Here is a 13756-nt window from a genome sequence, read left to right as displayed (position 1 = left end):
CCTCACTGGGAACCGAAGTACTACCCACTCCACACTCAGGTCAGCTACAGATTGCTCTGTACTTTCTCACACATACAATGCGCTGGATACTTCACCACACACTACCTCCCAACTTTCCCTTTTCCCCCACCAGACCACCATCTGATGTATCCAACCACCTAGCGTACTCAGTTCCCACTTACTGAGACGCAGAAGTTTGATCAAGACTTCTCTTCCTCCCAATTAATTGGAGGGCCAAAAATCCCTTTGTGCACTTACCCCTGGTTGGTTCCGTTTCCCCCCGGTCCGTCGCCGCCAGTGAGCAGGGTATCAGACAGACGAGACTTCTGCGTTCCCCCTGGAAAAATTTACCAGTGCGCGCTTGGGTAAGCAGTTTAGAGATCCTCTCTCTTGTACCCTGCTCAGTAGAGCGAAGGGGCTGCGTTCCAGCAGACCACTTATCCGAGTCACAGGGCACCATAAAATGTAGCACCCTGCTTGTGGTTAACGCTTAGCTGGAATGAAATATTCAACGCAGCAATAGAGAAATTAAAATAATTATTTATTTGTCAGACAAATAAATGAGAGGCACAGTGGTATATGGTTACCAAGCTCTGGCCTGGCCCCTGCCATTATGGCCAGCCCTTATATTCCCTTAATCCAGCCCCCTTTGCTCCTCCTTGGGCTGCCTCTGTCCAATCAGCCTGGTTGGATTTCCTATTGGCTGATTGCTATAACCAATCACAATAGATACACCCATTTCCTTCTATCCTTATAAGGAACACAAACAGCTATATATTGTTACATCTATAAATGACAAATAAGTAGTAATATATCTTACATGTGTCTCAACAAGGAATCTTAATTACCAGCTCACCTCTTGCCCTCCCTGCCCTATTGCCTTCTAAAACAAATGGTCAATCTTAAATTTTTATCTTAAACATATGTCAAGGATCTTGAGTTTCACATCAACATTGAAAGATATCCTTCATTTGAAGGTTTCTAAACAAATGTCTGACAGCTAATATATCAGGACAGCATTTGATGGCGTCTTCTTGTCTGGCAGGGGGCTGGACTGGTGGCTGACTTAATTCCAGGATAAATACAACTCTTCTAGCATTTGTTAAATCCTTTGCATAATTACATTTAAGCCAATATATTTAAGCTAATATATTTCATACATTATCATAGGTAACCTTTTAAAAGGAATAAGGCCTTTTTAAAGTAGAGAGAGAAAGAAAAAAAAAGAACTCAGTTTAAAACAGTTTCAGAAGAAGGCTCTTCAGTTTACATCCCCCCCCTTCAGCAAGCTGCTTTTCCCATTATCTGTTTAAGGAAGAAACAGCTTTAAAAAGACTTCCCAGCTAGATGCTTTAAAAAGACTTCCCAAAAAAGCCTCTCTTTCTCTGTCAGCTAGATGTTTTTTCTCCCATTTGCCTCTGGCCTTAGAAAATACAGCTCAAGGTTTAAGAGAGGCCCATGGTATCATTTTACTATTTGCCCATTCCTAATTATGTTTATCTCTGCTTTTTTATCTTCTGTAACATGTAGGGTCAATGTCCTGCTTTTAGTCTGTAATTTCAGCTTTTACGACTTTGAGAATTGTTTTCTGCTATAAATCAAAAGGGGCCCCTTGTCTAGGAGAATGGCCAAGGTTTTCTCTGCCTGGCATTGAAACATTTGAAAATCTTTTAGGCTCTCTCTAATATACAAGTCCTGATCAAACATTAATAAAATGCAGGCTTATGCCTGATGCCTCAGCACTGCAAGCTCTCTGTCTTCAGCAGACATCCATTGCCCTAATTCTGCCTGGAAGATGTACTGGAAATCTCTCCCTACACAGTTTAATGTTTAGCACCCAAATCAGTATCACCAGGGATGCTTGCAAAAATATAATCTAACTTCATCTGAGATCTGTCACAGCTACACAAATCTGAACTAGACGGACAACAGTCTTACTAGATTTCTATGCCAAGATGGCAAAGCTGACTGGAAAACTCAGAAACCAAGAGGATAAATTTGTTATAAAAGAATGGGGGGGGGTATTTAGGAGACCATTGTAAGCAGATGGAAACAAGAGCAGGATTTTGACTCACCTGAAGTGTAAAAAGTTTTATGGACAATATGGTTTGATATAAAATTTGGACTATGGATGAAAATGCAGTTGAATATGTTTAAAATAAGACCCCATGGAGGGGATGGGGGGAAGTCTCGAGATTCAGAGAATCCCTTTATATGGGTTTGTTTTTTACAGTCTGTCCATTTATATTTTGTATCTCTAAAACCAATACAAATAATTTCATTTTAAAAAAGCAAAGAGGAAGGTGATTTCCTTTGTTCTTAAAATAACATCATCCATAGAATCATAAAACTGTAGAGTTGGAAGGGACCTCAAGGGTCATCTAGTCCAACCCACTGCAATGCAAAAATCTTATCCATGAAAGATGGCCCTCCATCTTCTGCTTAAATACCTCCAAGGAAGGAGAGTCCACAATCTCTCATGGGAGTCCTTTCCACTGCTGAACAACTCTCCCTGGTGTTTACTCATAATCTCCTTTCTTGTAACTTGAATCCATTAGTTCAGGTACAACCATCTGGAGCAGGAGAAAACAAGCTTGCTCCTTCCTTCATGTGACAGCCCTTTAGATATATGAAGGTGGCTATTATATCTCCTCTCAGTCTCCTCTTTACCAGGCTAAACAGACCCAATTCCCTCAAACTCATCAGGCTTGGTTTCCAGACCCTTTATCATCTTGGTTGCCCTCCTCAGGGAGGAAAATACAATGTACCATGGATCTGAAGTGGAAGGCAATATTTGGGGAGAGTCCCTTCCCCACGATTTGCTCCAAGTCATCCCTGCATATGGGTGTCCTCTAATTCTCTTTGCTTCTTAAATTCAGGGCCAGAAGAGACTGGACACCCTGTATGGAAATCACCCCACTAGGCTCTTTCTGAATGATGTTCCTGGCTTTATTAGCTTTTACGGAACCCACTTTAAAAAATGTGTTTGTGTGTGTGGTCTTCTTTTCATTATGCAAATTCTCTCAAGTTCAAATAGCAGCATCCTCCTTCTTTCCATGTCCCTGTAGCTCAAGGGAAAAGCTGCCTCTGTTCCACTACTTTTCTTATTCTGATTAATATTTTCCTCTTCCCAGGATAAAAAATGGCAACGCCCTTTCTCCCCTTCTTCCTCATGGCCCTGCTCTCAGGTAGGCTATCCCCTTTCACATACTTTGAAATGAAATACACTAGATTTTAGGCAGAAATCTTAAGAGTACAAAACAACCCTTTCCAGGTGTTTAGGATTAACTGAGTAAACCAAGCCCTAACTCTGCTTCTCCTTTTCTTCTTCCTGCTCCTTCAAACCCTGCAGGTGTTTTCTCCCAGGTTACGCTAAAGCAATCTGGGCCAGAGACCTTGAGGCCAGGAGAAACACTTGAGCTGACCTGTTCAGTCACTGGCGTCTCCGTCACAAGCAGCTACCGGTGGGACTGGGTACGGATGAGACCTGGGAAAGGGATTGAATGCATGGGGTACTGGGTTGGGACCACAATGTATGCTCCATCTTTACGCAACCGAATCACCATCTCTGTGGATCCTTCGCAAACCAAGTACTTTCTCAGATTGAGCTCTGTGACTGCTGCAGACAACGCTGTGTATTACTGTGCGAGATACACAGTAGGAGGAACTGAAGCAGAGGCTGGCACAAAAAGGGGGAAGTGGTTAGAAAATAGAAAGCCACTTCAAGAACCTTGAGGTGATATGTAACTCAATGGGGTTTGCTTCTCTGTAGGTACAGTTGCCACTCTGGAAAAAATATGGAGTGAATGGGGATGATGAACCCACTTTAAGGCCTTGGACTGATGTTGATATATAGCTGTCTCAATCTATCAATGGAGTTTGCTCCTCAGAAGACCTGTCTAGAATTGCACTAACAAGCTGCTCTTCAGAATTCAGGGTGGGATGTTTCTCTCATTCTATCATCCGGCCTGTTAGTCCATAATAACAACAGCAGTGCAATCAGATGCAATGCAATCAGATGCAGTTCTGTTGTTATTACTGATCATCTGAGACTGGCCCTCAGCCAAATCCCCCTTGTCCAAAAGGTGGCAGCAGATTCACCCACCACCCCATGTTCCTTCCTACATAAAACCACAGCCTCTTAAATCACCAGACTTGCAACCACCTGCAAAGTCCCACAAGAGTGTTTGATACAAAGAGCCCCAAAGCTAAGAGGGCAGCTGGATTTCAGATCTTGCATGTAACCTCTCTTACAGAAGAACTGAAGTTCTTTATTAGGGGTGAGGTTGGGAGAGATAAATCGGTTCATTTGACCTTTATTTTTTTCATGGCTGAGCCATCCTTTAGGCATAACTGCTCTCCACAGATAATTCTGAGGATGAGTAATCCCTCTTAGTTGAGCATGATAGCCTCATCATTCTTTTTGTATGTGATATTGCCCAATACACACATTTCCCTAGTTTAATACATTTCACAAATAAATGTATTCTTATGCACACTTTACCCTCTAACCCTCCCCATTCTAGGGATCTGCATATTTGCCTCCTTCCAGAGACTACAGCAAAGAGCATCAGCAAAAAGACCAGTTGTTTGGACTTTATATGGCAGGACCACCTGGTCTGTGCCTTCTCCTTCACCCTCTGGAGGGTGATTCTATCATTTCTGTATGGTTCCATCCCACTCCTTGGTGTATGATATTCTATTGAAATGAGTTATATATTTGAATTTCTTCCTCCCAACACTCTTATAGCAACATAGGAAAGAATAGATGCTAAAACTGTCTGACTCAAAATGATGCTCCTGGTTTATGGCCTTTCAGAGAGCCTATTTACCAATGTGAGCATTTCTCTGAGTGTTTTACATTATGCAAATTTGCTCACTACTCCTAAATTCAAATAGTTGCCTCCTGAGTCTTTCATCTTCACTGCAGCTCAGAAGAAGAGCTGACTTAGTTCCAGTGATTATTTTTTAAAAAACAACAACCACCTATTATTATTTTTTCTCTCTTTAGGATAAAAATGGCATTGCTCTATGTCCCCCTTTTCCTCCTCATGCTGCTCCCAGGTAGGTATCTCCCCAAATGCTCACTGCCCCTTACACCCAGGATTATAGTCCTGAATCTTAATTGTATAATGTTAACATGATCTGTGTACTTTGGATTAATGGAGCCATATTGCGGCTGCTTACGAAGTAGCTTTTCAAGCCTGGAGGGGGGACCCTGCCTAACTCTGGTTTTCCTTGCTTCTGCCAATCCCTTCAGGTGTTTTCTCCCAGCTCACTTTGAAGGAATCTGAACAAGGAGCACTGAGACCAGGAGAAACCCTCGAGCTAACCTGTACGGTTACTGGGCACTCTGTGACAAGCAGCTACTGGTGGCACTGGGTACGACAGAGCCCTGGGAAAGGGCTTGAATGGATGGGAGGTTGGTCTGGGGGCACACGCTATGCACCATCTCTCCGTGACCGAATCATCATCTCTGTGGATTCTTCTCAAACCAAGTACTTTCTGAGACTGAGCTCTGTGACAGCTGCAGACACAGCCATGTATTACTGTGCAGCAGGCACAGTGGGACAGACTGAAGCAGAGGCCTGTACAAAAAGGAGGAAGTGGTTAGAAAACAGAAAGTGATGTGCTATAGATGCTCGGTTCTGCTTAAAAGAAAGCACAAAATTTTGGAATCACCAAAACTGTGCTCTTTCCTGTACACTCTCAACTTCTCAGGTTGACACAAACTGCTGCAAGCAAGGAGGAATGCATTAATAAAATAGAAAGGGGATAAGGGGGGAGATTCTCATGCTGTAGATTTCCATGCGTTCAACCACAAAATCAGCTGCTATGATCATGATGACACTAAGCTCCACGAGAGCCATTGATGGGAGCAGTGCTTTTTTTCTGAGGGGATGCAGGGGTACACATACCCCTAAATATTTTGTAAATCTATGTTTGGCCTCATTGATGGGCACACTTTCGATATGAGTAGGAAAATAACAGGACGCCTAAACATTTTTTTAAAAAATAAAAGCAATGGATGGGTACATGAGACACAACTCAAGGCTTAGGGGGAAAGTTGGCTTTACAGGCAGTGACAACAGCATTTGGCACAAACGACAAACCCTGTGAGAGTGGGAGAAAGAGTGATAAAGCGAGACCATTTTCATTCATTTCATTTAGTCCAGAAAACCCAGCGAGTGTTGATGATTTGATTCAGAAATATCTATTTGATGCAGCAAAGTCATTGGTAGGGCTGTGGCTGACTGGTAGAGCTTGGTGCACAGAAAGTCCCACATTGAATCCCTGGGAGAGACTGCAGTTTGAAACCCTGTGGAGCTCCTGCCAAACACACTGAACTAGATGCAGAGCAGTCTTACTAGGTTTACAGTGGTTTCCTAAAAGATCTAGGAGACTTCCTATATTCAGAAAAGAACCTGCTTAAGTGAGAAAAGTATGGCGTGAATGAAAGGTGGAAGAGCAATTCAGTAAAAGGCAATATTTGGGGAGATGCCATTCCGGCAACTGAATGTCTTTTTGTCCTCTTTGCTTCTTAAATGCAGGACCTGAAATGACAGAACGCCCTCTATGTAAATCACCCTACCCACCTCCTTCTGTTTAAATAGCATTGTCCAGTGTGGCTCCATGGCCTGGCTGAGTCCCATTCACTCCTTACTAAAGCTAAAGAGGAGAGAGTGAAGGCAAAAGGGAGGGAGAGAGAGAGAGAGAGAGAGAGAGAGAGAGAGAGAGAGATGACTTTCATGTTGCTTTTCCTCATTGTCCTAAGCATCTCCCCTGGTGAGGATTTATTCTTTAGAATAAAAACAAAAATGTTGAGCCCAATGCTGAGAGATTCCCAATTATGACACAATTTCTGCATTCTTTTGTAGGCATCCGCTCCACTCCACAGATAATTGAGTCTGGTCCAGGACTGGTGAAACCTGGGGAGTCCTTCAAACTGACCTGCAGAGTTTCTGGGGTTCAGTTTGATAATTATTACTGGCACTGGATCCGGCAGCCTACAGGGAAAGGGCTGGAATGGATAGCACTTATTCGCAACACTATAAATGGAGGAACCACTGAGATCAATTCAGCACTGAGAAGTCAAGCCAGCATCTCCAGGGACATCTCCAGAAATGAAGTGTATCTCCAGCTGAGCTCCCCAACAGCTGCAGACACTGCAATGTATTACTGTGCAAGAGACACAGTAAACCAAAGCAAGGAAGCATCCCTGCAAGATCTACCCTCAGACTCAACCCCTTGCACAGGAACTGATAGATCCCTGTCAGCAACAGACATCCATTGAACGAATCCAGCTAAATTTATGCTGAAAATCTGCACCCCCTTTGAGGGCAAAATGGTGAGAAGTGTTGAAGGTATGCTGTGCTTGGATTGGCTTAGGTTGCTTTTTGCCTTTTATGGAGTCAGCTCCCACTTTAAATTTTATTAAGTGATTGCCTCTCACTTCTTAGGCACAATTACAGTGTCACCTATGCTTATTAAACCACATAAAATAAATTGCTTTTATGACCTCTCAGACCAGCCCTCAGCTATATTCTCTCGGTCAAGCAGTTGGCAGCAGAGACAATCCTTTACATAGCAAACAACAATCTTAAATCTCCAGACTGACTACCACCTGCAAAGTCTCACAAAAGAGGTTCTTGGAGGCAAGGAGCCTCAAAGCTATGAGCTCTCTGGCCTTACATGTAATGACTTCCACATAAGGACTGCAGCTCTTTATTGGAAGGGGTGTGAAATGGATCTGCACACTTGTCCCCTTCTAGAGGCCAACATTGCCTACAGCCCATCAGGATCAAAGGACATCAAGAAACGGTTCCATTGCTATGGCTTTGTGGATGTTGCAGCACAATCTGGTCTGTGCTCTCCTCCACTCCTCGATGGGTGTCTTGTGTCATTTTGCACAGTTCCATCCTTTTCCATATAGTGATATTTTACACAACCTTCAAGTGTCCCAGGGCATTCCAGAATAATAGAAGCCATCTCTGCTCCAGATTGTCCCAGAATGTCCCGTTTCCCCCCTCCAGCTCCGCTGAGCTTGGGGAGAAGGATGAGCCAGCACTTGTGCTTGCAGTGGTGTCACACTCTCATGCAAGCCAAGTAACTCACACGGCAGCACCATACCAAAAGACACGCATCCCAATTTTAATCAGAGTAATGTTGGAGGATATATGATATGATATTTATGTTGTATCGTTACATAGACATCCACTCAATGTGCTCATCTCAACACAAGAAGTAATACTGACACCTATAGGCTTTTAAATGGTGCTCCGGCCTTTATTATGCGGGGCGTTTTTTACATTATGCAAATTCTCTCACTGCCTCCCAAATTCAAATAACAGGCTCCTTGGTAATTTAGCTTCATTGCAGCTGAGGAGAAAGGCTGCCTCCATTCCAGCATTATTGTTTTTCATTCCTATTATTACTTTTCTCCTCTCGGGATAAAATAAAATAACAATGATGCTCCTCTTGGTCCCCCTCTTCCTCTTGGCCCTGCTCCCAGGTAAGTATCTCCTAAAACATTCTCCAACCCTTCCACATCTTATCAAATGAACTATCCTGAATATTAGATAGGATACTTAATGGTATAACAATTCCCATGACCCATGTGTTTTGGATTAAACGAGCAATGATAAAACTGTGCAAGAAATAGCCTTAAAGTTCTTGCTGGGCCTACTGCCTAACTCTGGTTTTCCTTTTCTTTCCCTCCTCCCAAATCCCTTCAGGTGTTTTCTCCCAGGTCACATTGAAGGAATCTGAACCAGGAACAGTGAGACCAGGAGAGACCCTTGAGCTGACATGTACGGTCACTGGGCACTCGGTGACAAGCAGCTACTATTGGCACTGGGTACGACAGAGCCCTGGGAAAGGGCTCGAATGGATGGGGCGTTGGTCTGGGAGCACACGCTATGCACCATCTCTCCGCGACCGAATCATCATCTCTGTGGATTCTTCTCAAACCAAGTATTTTCTAAGACTGAGCGCTGTGACAGCTGCAGACACAGCCATGTATTACTGTGCAGCAGACACAGTGGGACAGACTGAAGCAGAGGCCTGTACAAAAAGGAGGAAGTGGTTAGAAAACAGAAAACGATGTACTATAGATCCTCAGTTCTGCTTAAAAGAAACCACATCATTTTGAAATCACTGAATCTGAGCCCCTTTCTCTCCACTCTCCACATCCCAAGTTGACACAAACTGCGGCAAGGAAGGAGAATTGCATTAAGAAAAGAGAAGCAGGATAAAGGGGGAGGTTCTCATGCTGTAGAACTCCATGCATTCAACCACAAAATCAGCCGCTAAGATCATGGAGACGCTAAGCTCCACGATAGCCATTGATGAGTGCATGAGACACAACTCAAGGCTGGGGGGGGGGGCTTCCTTTTTAGACAGCGACAACAGCCTGCAGCACAAACTGCAAACCCCGTGAAAGTGGGGAAAAGAGTGATTAAGCGAGACCATTTTCATTCAGCCCAGAAACCCAGCAAGCGTCGATTGATTGATTCAGAAATATCTACTTGATGGAGCAAAGTCGTTGGAAGGGCTGTGGCTGACAGGTAGAGCTTAGTGCACAGAAAGTCCCACATTCAATCCCTGGGAGAGATTGCAGTTTGCAACCCTGGAGAGCTCCTGCCAATCAGTGTAGACAACACTGAACTAGATGGACAGTGGTCTTACTAGGCATACAGAGGTTTCCTGTGCTCCTAAAAGAATGTCCTTAGGTAGGATAAATACAGTGCACCATGAATGAAAGCTGGAAGAGCAATTAAGATAGAAGACAATATTTTGGGGGGTGGGGGGTCCTCTCCTTGGAGAGAAATCTTGGAGAGCTGCCTGCCAGTCAGTGGAAGCGATGGCAGATGGACTTACTAGGCAATTTTCTGATCCTCCTAAAAGAACTCGTAGGTGGCTTCCTATATTCATAAAAGAATTTGCTTAAGTGAGGAACGTCTGCCATGAATGAATGGCGGAAGAGCAATTCGGTAAAAGGCAAAATTTGGGGGAGCCCCTACCCACCCACCCAATCCATCGCTTGGAGACATGCTTGCAACTGAGTCTCCTTTGCTCCTCTTTGCTTCTTAAATGCAGGACCAGACACGACAGAACGCCTTCTAGGCAAATCACCCCACCAGCCTCCTTCTGTTTAAATAGGATTGCCCAGTGTGACACCCTGGCCTGGCTGAGTCCCATTCACTCCTTACTAAATTTAAAGTTGAGAGAGAGGGGGGGAGGAAGGAAGGAAGGAAGGAAGGAAGGAAGGAAGGAAGGAAGGAAGGAAGGAAGGAAGGAAGGAAGGAGATATGAGTTTCATGTTGCTTTTCCTCATTGTCCTAAGCATCTCCCCTGGTGAGGATTTATTCTTTGGAATAAAACAAAAATGTTGAACCCAATGGAAAAAGATTCCCGATTATGACACAATTTCTGCATTCTTTTGTAGGTATCTGCTCCACTCCACAGATAGTTGAGTCTGGTCCAGGACTGGTGAAACCTGGGGAGTCCTTCAAACTGACCTGCAGAGATTCTGGGGTTCAAGTCAGTGATTATTACTGGAACTGGATCCGGCAGCCTCTAGGGAAAGGGCTGGAATGGATAGCATTCATTCGCAGCACTGCAAATGGAGGAACCACTGAGATCACTTCAGCACTGAGAAGTCGAGTCAGCATCTCCAGGGACATCTCCAGAAATGAAGTGTATCTGCAGCTGAGCTCCCCAACAGCTGCAGACACAGCAGTGTATTTTGCTGTGCGAGGCGAGACACACAGTGAACCAAAGAAGGAAGCATCCCTGCAATATCCACCCTCAGACTCAACCCCTTGCACAGGAACTGATAGATCCCTGTCACCAACAGACATCCACTGATTCCAGCTAAATTTGTGCTGAATATCTGCACCCCCTTTGAGGGCAAAATGCTTCAACCACTTTCTTTGGACAGCAGAAATTCTGAGAAGCGTTGAGGGTACGATGTGCTTGGATTGGCTTAGGTGTCTTTTTGACTTTTATGGAGTCAGCTCCCACTTTAAATGTTATTAAAAGTGATTGCCTCTCACATCTTAGGCTCAATTATGATGACAGTGTCCCCCATGCTTAAATAACCATATGGAATAAATCACTTTTATGACCTCTCAGACCAGCCCTCAGCTATATTCTCCTTGTCTAGCAGGTGGCAGCAGAGACAACCCTTTCCAAAGCAAACAACAATCTCTCAAATCGTCAGACTGACAACCACCTGCAAAGTCTCACAAAAGAGGTTCTTGGAGGCAAGGAGCCTCAAAGCTATGAGCTCCCTGGCCTTACATGTAATGACTTTCACATAAGGACTGCAGCTCTTTATTCGAAGGGGGGGTGAATCTGCACACTTGTCCCCGGGACAAGCAGCTACTGGTGGCACTGGATACGACAGACCCCCCGGGAAAGAGCTCGAATGGATGGGAGGGTGGACTGCAAGCTCATACTATGCTCCATCGCCATCTCTGTGGATTCTTCACAAACCAAGTCATTTCTGAGACTGAGCTCTGTGACAACCACAGACACAGCCATGCATTACTGTACAACAGTCAGACACATTGGGACAGAGTGAAGCAAAGGCCTGTACAAAAAGGAGGGAGTGGTTAGAAAACAGTGACATGAAAGTGATATACTATGGTTCTGCTTAAAAGAAAAGCACCTCACTTTAAACACACCTATGCCATATTCTATTCTCCCCACCCTCCCTCTCCCAGGTGTTTCCTCCCATCCCAGGTTAGCAGTCGGGGACAGAGAAAGAGAACTGCCTAAGAAAAGTGGGGAAAACATTAACGGTGATATTCACGTCCATAGACTTCAGTGCTTCAAGTCACATTGAGTTAAACCCCTTTGATGGGTGTGAGAGACCCAGCTCTAAATCCCAGCTCACATCTGAAGGAGACCCAGTATCTGTGGAGCACTGGAGAACAGAAAAATGACAGTAAATGGTCTTCAGTTAAAATCTGTAAGCGGAATGTTCATCCATAGAGGGTTGAATAAATGGCTTGTGTCCTCAATGCTGGTGCTGGGGATTATATGTTTTGCCAAGTTAAAAATTCATTTCAAAACTTCTCATTGAGTTGAATGCTGCATTAAACTGGCTCAGTATTGGAAATTGGTGAACATTATTTCTATTCTTAAACAGGTTGTGATTAAAGGGAGAGTATTGACTTTGAGTTACCCATTATCTTCCTTTTCAACCAACCGACTGATTGTACCAAGTGATTCTGAGTTGCACTGTCATCCTTATTTATATTCAACTGCGTTTTAATCTTGAAGTCGCAGATACATCCAAAAAAGTCACGCAGCTTTGTAACCGTGAACAAGACAAAGCACAGCAAAACCACCTTTAAAATTTGGATCATGCCAAAGGTCCATCTAGTTCAGCCTCTGACAGTGGAAAGCCAGATGCCCTAATGGGAAGCCTGAAAGAACAACCCAAGTGCAAGGTCACTCGCCCCTCTTTGAAATCCGATGTGAGCCAAACAATTTGAGGAGAAGAAAAGCCTTTGATGGTTTGTGGGGGGTTGAGCTTACTGCAGCTGCAGTGGAAAGGGTTGGCTTACTGCCATTTTTATTGTAATTATCAGTATGTTTTAAACAGATTTCATATACAGGGAATCTCCCATTTACATGGGGGTTACGTTCCAAGGCATCACATGCATCAGTGAAATTGTGTATCCTTGAAACACCATTGAAAAAGCACCATTGCAAACACCCCATTCCACCCCCGTCCTGCCCCATTCCGCCACTTTTTGTGGCATTTTCAGGTCACTTCTGCGTTCAGCTTGATGCACATGTGCATGGTAGCACACATGTTGAATGTGTGCAAGGGGGCGCATGTTGCCTGTATGTACATAGTTTAAACCAGGCACCCCCAAAGTCGGCCTGCCAGCTGTTTTGGGACTACAATTCCCATCATCCCTGATCACTGGTCCTGTTAGCTAGGGATGATGGGAGTTGTAGTCGCAAAACAGCTGGAGAGCCGAGTTTGGGGGTGCCTGGTTTAAATTGTATCAATGTTCAATTGTATTTTAAGGTTTGATTTCTTGATGTATTTAGTGGTTCTTGTTTGTAAGCTGCCTTGAGTATATATCATAATAATGAAAATAATAATGACAACAACTGCTATAGAGCCCTGCAGTGGGAAGAACCTCACTATTCTTACCTTGTTGCAGCAGCCATCCTGTCTGCCCACCCCCAAATGTACTGGAATGATACTGCCTTAAGGGCACAGGAGGGTGAATGGCATCAATAGGAGCCCTGTCACACAAGCCAGCAATGAAATACTGGGATAGAAGGACATTGGTCTTACAAGGTATAAGGCTGCTTCCTATGCTCCTAAAAAGAACATCATTAGGGGTGCAAGGTACAATGTACTGTGAATGAAAGCTGCAATTAGGGTAGAAGGCAAAAACTGGGGAGTGTCTCCCCCAGCCCCACGACACCTTGACTGGAGTCATTCCCGTAAGCAGGTCTCATCTCATCCGCTCTGCTTCTTAAGTGCAGGACCAGATGCGACTGAACACCCTCTATGCAAATCACCTGACCAGGCCCTTTGTGTTTAAATAGCACCATCCAGCATTGCTCCGTGACCTGTCTGAGTCCCTTTTTGTTTTCAAGAAAGAAAGAAAGAAAGAAAGAAAGAAAGAAAGAAAGAAAGAAAGAAAGAAAGAAAGAAAGAAAGATGAGTTTCCCATTGCTTTTTTTCATTCTCCTGAGCTTCTCTCCTGGTGAGGATTTA

At 44.1% G+C, this 13756-nt stretch overlaps 1 protein-coding gene and 1 long non-coding RNA gene across 2 annotated transcripts in view; one reads left to right on the top strand and one right to left on the bottom strand.

Annotated features, from left to right (window-relative positions):
- The window catches only part of LOC310691487, a 109838-nt gene that overhangs the window by 83456 nt on the left and 12626 nt on the right, over positions 1 to 13756 (bottom strand). The gene's annotated exons all lie outside the window — the stretch shown is intronic.
- Positions 13594 to 13756, top strand: part of LOC310691339 (uncharacterized protein) — a 77937-nt gene continuing 77774 nt past the window's right edge. Inside the window, exon 1 of the mRNA XM_083471080.1 lies at positions 13594 to 13745. Coding sequence (XP_083327206.1) covers positions 13700 to 13745 — 46 coding nt within the window. The 5' untranslated portion in view covers positions 13594 to 13699. The remainder of the gene's footprint in view (positions 13746 to 13756) is intronic.

This window comes from Podarcis liolepis (genome assembly GCF_965112155.1).
Source record: "Podarcis liolepis genome assembly, chromosome: 13".
NCBI lineage: Eukaryota > Metazoa > Chordata > Lepidosauria > Squamata > Lacertidae > Podarcis > Podarcis liolepis.
The sequence above is the reverse complement of the archived record's forward strand: the minus strand, read 5'-3'. Positions and strand labels throughout refer to the sequence as shown.